This window comes from Crocodylus porosus, unplaced genomic scaffold (assembly GCF_001723895.1).
Source record: "Crocodylus porosus isolate Cpor-Errol unplaced genomic scaffold, CroPor_comp1, whole genome shotgun sequence".
NCBI lineage: Eukaryota > Metazoa > Chordata > Crocodylia > Crocodylidae > Crocodylus > Crocodylus porosus.
Genome location: NW_017728943.1, coordinates 92,044,104 through 92,053,510, shown reverse-complemented (window position 1 = coordinate 92,053,510; position 9,407 = coordinate 92,044,104). Strand labels below are relative to the sequence as shown.

At 41.6% G+C, this 9,407-nt stretch overlaps 1 protein-coding gene across 1 annotated transcript in view; it reads right to left on the bottom strand.

The window, feature by feature from the left end:
• Positions 1 to 8,495: 8,495 nt before the first annotated feature.
• The window catches only part of MAP1LC3C (microtubule associated protein 1 light chain 3 gamma), a 2,329-nt gene continuing 1,417 nt past the window's right edge, over positions 8,496 to 9,407 (bottom strand). Inside the window, exon 4 of the mRNA XM_019548762.1 lies at positions 8,496 to 9,372. Coding sequence (XP_019404307.1) covers positions 9,162 to 9,372 — 211 coding nt within the window. The 3' untranslated portion in view covers positions 8,496 to 9,161. The remainder of the gene's footprint in view (positions 9,373 to 9,407) is intronic.

Genomic DNA, 9,407 nt, shown 5'->3' with positions numbered 1-9,407 from the left:
GGGGGCAGCAGGAACACAAAAGAGATGGTCTGGCCAAAACCAGAGTGTCTCTTTTGGAGGACTGGCTCACAAGGCACAGTCTTGAACCATAACTTGCTCTGCTCTATTGAGGAGTGGTTTTTTTAGACCCCTGGATATCCAGGGGTCTAATATTCTCCCTGCACTGCAAGTTTGCAGTGCAGGGAACTTTTTTTCATTCCCACACATGCTTCTTGCCCTGCCTCAGAGGGGTTTGAGACAGGGAAAGAGGCACATGCACACTCATCTGGATGTGCCCTATGGGGCAGAGGAGAAGTATGCCTTCCTTATGGATACTGATAGAAAATCAGCTTATATGGGTGCTCAACTGCTCAGTACTGTCAAGAGTGAGTGCTTTTGGGTAACAGGAACAGAACTTTAGGTGCTTTAGGTTCTGTGTGACATCACTAATGTCTAATGAGTTTAGACTGAATGAGTGTTCACATGGCAGTTTAAGGTGGTTTCATTACACCCTTTAAATTCGCACCTTTACTTAAGTCTAATTAACTTTCCTGAGTATCCTTATGCCAACAAGACCTGCGTCTCTTGGCTTCTTGGTTCTCTGCATGTAAAATGGAAATAAAGTTTCCCTTTCTCTCAGGAATTCTGGGAAGACAAATATATTAAAGCTTGCAGGGCACTCATAATAATAGAGGTAGTTAGTCTGAATTCAGGCAGAAGGCAGAGTAGACATACACCTTATAGACTAACTAAATAAGCTATACAGAGCACATAAGCTTTTGTAAACTCAAGCTTACTTCATCAGATGCTGTTAAAGGACAAGCGCAGAACACTGTATATTGTGCTTTACAGTGTATAAAGTGCTTTATACATAATAATAGAGAGCCATATACATCCCTATATGCAAACTGTTATTACAAAATAACAGACCTAACTACCTTAGCTTCCTAAGGATTCTGGAGCCAAATTTGAACTTTGTGGCTCAAGCTTATGTTGAATTACAGTTATAGGAACTTTTCTGAAGGGAATAACTGAGAATTCCCTCTGAGAAGAACCTCATGATGTAGGAGATAAAAACTTACACTGAGATTGCTAACAGTTATTCTTAGCAAGAGTTCTGGTCCCTTCCCAAAGAAATATGGGGAGCAAAAATTGTTGAGGGTGGGTGGCACAAAGGATTAGATTATACCCAGCTGCCTTTTGGCATTTTTGACAGGTTTATAACAAAGCAAATATAGCTTTGAATAGTGAAATTATCTTCATATAACCCCTGTCATAATTAGGTTTCTCTGGAGTCTAAACAGGGCAGATGTGTCTGAGCTAGGCTGGCAACCCCAGCTTACCTATAGCATAACAGCTGCTTTTCCTATTAATGGCTGTTTTATTTTGTTGATGACTAATGCATCAAGCTGCTGGAAAATGAGTCTCTCTCCTGCCACCAGTCAGCATTCAAATATGCAGCTCATATCACTATCAGACTATTACTTTGGTCTGTACAGGCAGCTTTTTTTTTTGTTTGGACCAGACACTGGGCATGTTTATGTCCATCACAGACACGAGGGCTTGAAGTTCTCACACTAAAGGCCAAACCTTCTTGTGAAGGGCTGCCAGTGCTATGAATAGAATAGGAGGTTCAATGCGTCTTCCTTTCAGCACTCTCTCCTATGTTTTTTCCATTGACGTTGCTCACTTTTTGTTCACAGGAAACCTAAATCCACCCTCAATTTATGTGTGTGAATGGTTTTGTTTTTCACTTGTAATTTGTCTTTATGAGCTAGTGGCTGTAACAGTTACATTAGTATGTCACACAGAACCTCAAACTTTCCATTCATTCATGTACTAGGTCATGAGGAATCAGTGACTGCAGCTGCATTGGGTGGGAGTGTTGATACGTTCATTTATGTCCCCACCACCTCATCTCACCCAGTGGCAGGCAGGGCTAAAGAAATCCCTGAAAATCTGTTTGGCAAGTTGGTGAGGCCCTGGCTTTGTTCATGAGACCCAGAGGTTTACTAACTATCTGTTATTCAGTAGCAGATAGATAAGGCACAGTGAATGGGGTCTATGTGACAGCGGAGTCAAATGCCTTCACACCATTCCCACTACTGGGCTTTGTAAAAATCTGACCCTGACCCAAGCAAGGCTGCAACCTTGATTCTTAGAGTATTTGTGAAAATAACCACCACAAGGCAAGCCACCCTGCAAAAAAATCGCAGACCTCATAAAGATGCTTTACAATCCCTGCTGGACTTGATGTAAGCATTGAACTGTCTTTGCGGCCCCATCTCCATCACTTCCTGACTGATTTAGAAATTCCATGTGCTTCTCCATGTGCTCCATCCTAGTTATGCACAGGCTAGGGAATGGGACAGAACCAGAACTGGTTTTCAGTACCCAGCTGTTGTAGGGCTTCAGAGATGATATGGACTACAGTGCTGCTCAACACTTGTACAATGTAGCAAGCAAATGATAGGCAACACCAAAGGAGCACTTGCCACTGTATATCCATGCTGGGTGGCAAACTCAAGAGAGGGGAAAGGTGGTGTGATTATATGACTGCCTAAAAAGGAAGAGTATCTCCATCCTAACTGAAAAAAGACCATCCTAAAATGATCTTGTTATTTATATAGAAGCCAACCGGTTGCTTGGCAATTCAATAGTATGAGCAATTTGTGCTCATATTAAACAATCTATAAATAGGGTGCAACAGTGCTTAATTAGGGTGCAACAGGCGAGTCTTACAGAAATGAATTGAGACACATTTCCATTTTGTGGCTCATCCCATAGAATGTAGTGGTGTCCCCAGCACAGGAGTCTCGAGAGCAACTCAGAAACTCCTCTGAAAGTTAGACAGAGATACTTAGCCATGTTAGTCTGAAGTCAGGTAGAAGGCAAGGCAGGGTGGCACCTTCAACAATGAGGTTGCTTTAGACTCTTCTGAAAGTGAATGAGTTCGTTTAAAATGCAAGAGGCTTATTTAGAAAATTCCCTGTCATCTTCCATTAACTACTGTTTGTTTCATCCCATAAATGCTATAGGACCGTTTCATAAGTAGAATGAGCAATGAGATTTGATGGAGAGGATTAAGTCTTGTTTCATAAAATCCATTTTATTTGGACTTAATTTTTTGTATCACACTGAATAAAAAATGAAAAACATCTAATTTCAGGATGGGGTAAGAAGCAGAGAGAACTGGGTACCAATTAGTATGCTCAACATTTCTACCTTTCTTTGCCTTTTAATTTGAAAGCAATAATTATTTGATAGCAGCTTGGGCGGGGATGGCACACAACACTTTCTAACTTAAAAACCCAAATTAGAACAAAAGCTCGTTGTCTGCACTGCCCTTTAAAAGAAATCTAACATCCCTGCTCAGTCACTCCATCCACTCACTTTTGCAAACAATTTTTAAATCCAAACTGTTTGGAAAGCTCCCTCTAGTGCTTACATGCCAAACCCTAAGTCCAGGTAATTGTATTTGCCTTGCAGTAACAAATGACAATTCACACTTCATAAAGCGTCCTTCCCAGTACTGGTTTTAAATGGTTGTGTGATGTCAGCTGTTACAAAGAGCTGAACTCTGGTCTTTGAAAGTAAACATAGAAGGAATTAGCTTCTAACCATTTGAAACATAAAAAATATTTCTGACATTTTGTTTTGCTAAAAAGAGAAATAATAACACATATTTATATCTTTGAATTTCAGCCAAAAATGTCAATAGTTTCAGTGGAAAATACAGACTAAGGATTTTTTTAATTTTTATTTATTTATATTTTTTGTGAAGATTATCCATGGGAGAGTCTTATTTAATGAGCTCTAACTGTGAAACCTAGAGCTGATGTAGCCATCTCTCCTAACTTTAGGGCAACCTTTAACAGAGTGTAACATTAAGTCCTTTGTTAGTTGTAGGGCACAGATCCCCATTCCTCTTAGAAAGACCTTGCTGCCAAACTTTCTTCCTTACAGTCCATATATCTGTAGAAATCTGGCTTGATTTCAATAAAACATTTTCTCCCAGTTGTCACTGGTCCTCTCCATTTCTAAGGTGTGCTTGTGTCTCTTAGTAGCACTACCGGGGTTTGCTTCACAAATATCTGCCAGCGGCTCATCAGCTGGCCAATACAGGTGAGGAAGTCCCATTTGTTCCCAACTATCTTTGAGGCACAGCCTACCTGAGCAGCAAAGAAACAGTACTAGGCTAGAACTCAGTGGGCGCATCTACATGTGTAATTAATGTGATTGAATAAACTCCATACCATTTGCACCAGAATTTATTGCTCCCAGGTGCCATGTTTACATGTTGAGCTGGGGCAGAGGAGCTCCAGCTGGCAGTGAGCCCAGGGAGTCAGCCAGGGGCTGCTCTGCCCTGGCTCAACCTGCTGCAGAGGGGCTGGATGGGGCACAACGGTACTCATGAGCAGAGCTAGCTAGTAGCCCCTGCACTGAAGCACTCTTGTGACCTGGCCAACTCCATGTTGTGACAAAGTAAATTGAATGAATTAGTTTACTCCAGCCTAATAGCACCACTATTGGACTAAGTCTACTGTGCATTAGCATAAACAAATGCTTTTTTGTGATGCTTAATGCTCATTGAACCATTCTACTTCACATTAGCATGGCTGGCAAAAAATGATGCTAATGTGCTAATGCACAGAATTAGTCCAGTGGGCATTGTCTTATGTAGCCACAGCCACTCAGACTACTACAGAGCTAATTAGGCAACTCCACATCAACTGTCTCATGTAGATGCACCCAATGTGAAGCATACCTGTAATTCCATGGTCAGCTTTGAGCAAGAAACTGGAAGGTTCAGAGACAGGGGAGCTATGAGGTGGAAGAAAGGAAGAGGGGGACAGAAAAAACATCTGTAAGGTAAAACTAGAACTGGAATTTATCATCATCATTGCTTTATGAGAGGAACAGGTATAAAGAACTATACAAAGAAGAGGGAAGAGACCATCAAATAATGTTGTACAGGGCTAAATGGAGTAATGAGAAATGAAAAAAGAGCAACATCCAATTTTTCTGGTTTGCTCACAGTTATAGTGTCCTTCACCCAACCATCTTTGGATGGTCTAGGATCACGAAAAGAAATCCAAAATAGAAAGCAGCCCTTGTCTCCCATATGCTCAGGGGAAATGAACAAAAGAGACTGAGAATGTGGTGGATGTAGCAATAAAACTTGCATTTTTCTACACCATGCACTACATTTCAGATGTCTCCCTCTCCACAAAGGAATCTTGTTGTCAGAGTTTCTGCTGCAAGTTACAGAGGAGAGACTTCCTGCTTGACATCTGACTTCTGTCTTGAGATAGAAAAGGAGGACTTGTTGTGGTTTTCCCTTAGTTTAGATGAAATTCTGCTGCCTCCTCCCAAACAGTGAGGATAAGTAAGAGTTCTAGTCTCTCATGCCCCTTTGGAGTGGAGGCAACTGGGTAGATGTCATTCTTGGTGAATGGAGCCATCACGCACTCTAGGAAAAGGGAGATGGAGAAGACTGGGCATCTCAGCCAGTTTCTGGCTCAGCCTGTCTTGCTAAGCACTCAACCTTGGCTTGTATGAACACAAATGTCATAAGCCACTTCCATGAAGGTCTCATTTTCCCTTGATAAAAAAAAAATTCATAGATTTTTTACCATATTCACTGAGCACCAGGGATCCAATAGCATGCCCACCCAAGTTCCCCAATTCCCTATTTCAATAGCCCCACCTTTTTAAAGGAAATTAAAACAAAGGTTGGCTCCCGTCACCTGGCAGTTTTAGAGACATACAAGGAACTACCAAAAGGACACAGGAGTGTGCAAAAGGATTAGACGAGGAAGCAGGGAGCAGATGTTAGCTAGATATTCTTTCACCGCCCCTCTGCCCAGCTCTACATTACAGGGAGCTCCACCCTCCCTGTTGCACTGGAAGGAGCTTTTGTATAAGCATTACCTATAACTATGATGGCCCTACAAGCAACTTAACAGCGAATTTGCCATCTGTGCATCTTCGTGCTTTCCTGTGCAAGAACATCAGCAGCATACACAAGTATTGACATCATCCCACTTTCTGGGGCCTCAATCAGGGCAGGCATGATGCTGCTCAGTGATCACCAACTGCCTAAGCTGCTCACTGTTCCATTTGACACTGCCTTTCCTAAGCTACTTACTATTTCCACTTGACACCGCCTTTCCTCTTTTCCCCACCCTATCAAACTCACTGTCTGGGAAGCTCAGCCGTGGTCCCCCAAAACCACAGCTGCTTTTATCCCTCATTTAGCACTTTGCCTTGTTGAAAGCACTTTAAACTCTCTTGTGAAAAAGTAGAATTATCCCTATTTTATAGACAGGGTAACCGACATTCACTATTTGTGCTAGAGTAGGAAGGGTGCTATTAGCTTCTGAACTACTCTGTTTCAATAGGAGTTACTGATATAATGCCACCAGCTGATCTTTAATGCCCCAATGCAGAAGAGCCCTTTTGTAGCCGAGTGATGCTAGTAACAAGCAACATGTTTAAGTGTCTTGGGATCAAAGAGCTCATCATCTTGTAGAACTGGACCCATAATCAGCAACAGCCAGATTTTCTGGCTCCCATCTTTGAAACAGCAAAGCACCCAAATACATAATGCCATTCAGAAAGAAGGCGAGTTGACAAACCTGGCTAGGATGCATCAGTCTTGTCTAGTCAATAGCAAAGGCAACAACTGTGGTATTTGCCTCCTCTTGTTTCATCCAGTGGTGCTCCTGACTGCAGTATCTGTGCACTTATCTTAAATAAGGTTGTGATATCTTTTATCAGTATTGATTCTTTAGAAACACCAGCCATGCTGGCAGAAACTCTGTGGTTATCTCACTTACAGAGGTCCATACTTCAGCCAACACAGCAAAATGTTCCTCTAGTTTGCCCTTTTTCTAGTTGGATTAGATGACACCAATTCCTAGCAGCTGAGATGACAATAGGTCGAATCCAAAGGTTATATTCAAACCCAGGCAATTTCACTAGCAGAACTACCACTTGGGTGATAAACATCTAGCTCTTGGTTTATCATTTCAAGAAACTTTGAAACTTCCAACCTCTGATATTTTTATTTAAAATATTTTGAAACCTTGCAGCTGGGTCACAGCTTAACTAAGGAGTAAAAAGGGTTGTTAGTCAATTGTGGGGTTCAGGTAACTTGTTTAATTATATTAACAAGGATCTTTACCTGCAACAGACCTTGCTCCTCTGTAACTTTCTGGTCTAGATTGGTGACTCAGCCCAAGTTCAAGTTAAAGACACACACACCACCTAAATGTTAACCACAGCCAGTGATCAATATATAGACCCGAGCCAGTATGAAATATGGCTGAGAAAGACATGTATATCAAATAATACAATTGCCCCAGCAAAGTATTTGAAGCATTTTCCTCCCTATGTTCTAAGTATCACATAGGTTTGAAAGACAAGCAGAAAAGGTGCAAGAGCAAGCCAAACCTATTAGCTCAATCTTTTAAACAGCCTAAAAAGCTTCATTATTCTTGGACACAGTAATGGTGACAAAAGGGAAGATTCCTTCAGCTGTTCATTTCTCTCCTATTACTGCTGCCTAACAGGTGTCTTCCTGCCTTCCCAACGGCTTGTAACAAAGCTCAATTTGCAAAACAGAAACCATCTGCTTGATGCTTTTTTGAATAAAAGTGAAATCAATCTATGTAACGGGCTCTGGGATTTGGTTGTGCATGTATTTTTGTAATAAAAAACTCTCTCAGGGTCTACCCTTTCGTGTGACCTGGCTGGCCTAATGATTTCTTTGAAACACCTTATGGCTCTTGACCTGGTAAGAATACATTCACTGGGGCTACTTGCCAACTTGCAGACTAATGCAGCAATTTCTAGAATTATGAGGGACTTGCACCAGTGGTCCCAACACCTCAGGGTCCACTGGGTTCCTGGAAATATCTAGTGCACAAGGATTGAGGTCTCAAACCCTGCCACTGTAAACAATTTGAATCTAAATTAAACACTTCTGCATCCTTTAGGCCTATGATATTTGCAGAGGGTAAACAATCAGTTTGATACATGGCAGAGATGAGCTATAGTTACCTTGCTGTCCCAGTAGTTTAAGTCCCTGCATTTTAAGTAAGGCCATACCAGACCACAGACTGAGGTTATATTCTTGCCCAGTAACACTCAGCTTCCAGCTGCTCAGCAAGACTGCTCTGCTGACTTATTTCCCCACATATTCCTACACCGAGGAAGAATGCAAGTTGAGACCTATTTAGTTTCTGAAATTTAATAAAAATGTTTTAAAACAAGTCATCATGTTTTCACATTGTGTAGGATGGGGAGTTGCACTTGATTGTACAGTAATTGTGCTATTCAGTCCAAGTCAGAGAGCTCAGTCACATAAGTGGTCAGTTAAGCCAGTTTGTTTAGGTGCCTTAAAAAGGGGGCCCCTAACTGGGGGAGAGATGCTACCATCATGAGTACCTGTGCTGCAACGCTTTCAGTTTCAGAGAAGGTACATCTGTTTGGTTTTTTTAAACCTAAGAGAGAGGCAGTTTGCTTCTCATTCAACGTACAGTAACCCAGCTTCATTCACTATTGACAAGTTTGACCCAGTGTGGACAGCAACAGCAACAGCATCCTATGTTGTTTTGCCATTAACAAGACAGGATCAGATTCTTAAAAAAACTGAACTATACAGCAGTGCATATGAAGCCAGCTAACAAGGTGAGGGGTGCAAGAATACATGCATACAATATATCATTATAGTCATCCTTCAAACCTGTACTTATTCCAGGTCTTCTAGCTTTCTACAAGTGTCTTTGAATATTTGTTTTCCCCACTTAGTGTTGAGATTTAACCTAGTCTTAAAAGTTTCTTTATTTGAGCCTATTAGTCTCAGACTTTAGAGGAACTTTAAAAAAAGAAGCAGCTACATAAGTTAAACATTAGCATTACAAACAACCCTAAAGCATTACAAAAAACACATTTGGAGGTGCAGTTCAAAAAACGCATTAGTATCTTCAATATAAAACAGATCTCCAAGTTTAAGAAGACAGCATCATCACTTCTGCATCAGTTGGTCCCGCCAACATCTGGGCCATTAGCCCTCAGCACAGAGTTTAAAGAGCCCAATTAGAAAGAGCATCTCTGATCTCCAAACTGGCACAATTCACAGAGAAGCTGCCTGGCTGCAGCTGCCAAGCACAGAGTTAAGTTGTTTGAAGATGGTCCACAAGTTTCCCTCGGGCGCTGGGTAGAAGGCTTCCAAACATCTCTTGGGAAGCATAGGTCATATACACAAAGCCATCTTCATCTTTGTAGTCCCGATACACTTCTGCCATTGTCAGTGACATACTGGCTAAACTCTTGTTACTCACCAGCAGGTAGAAAGCTTGGGTAGCATTTAGGGCCATTCTGCTTCTGTTTAGGAGTAGGGAAGGTAGGAGAGAGAGAGA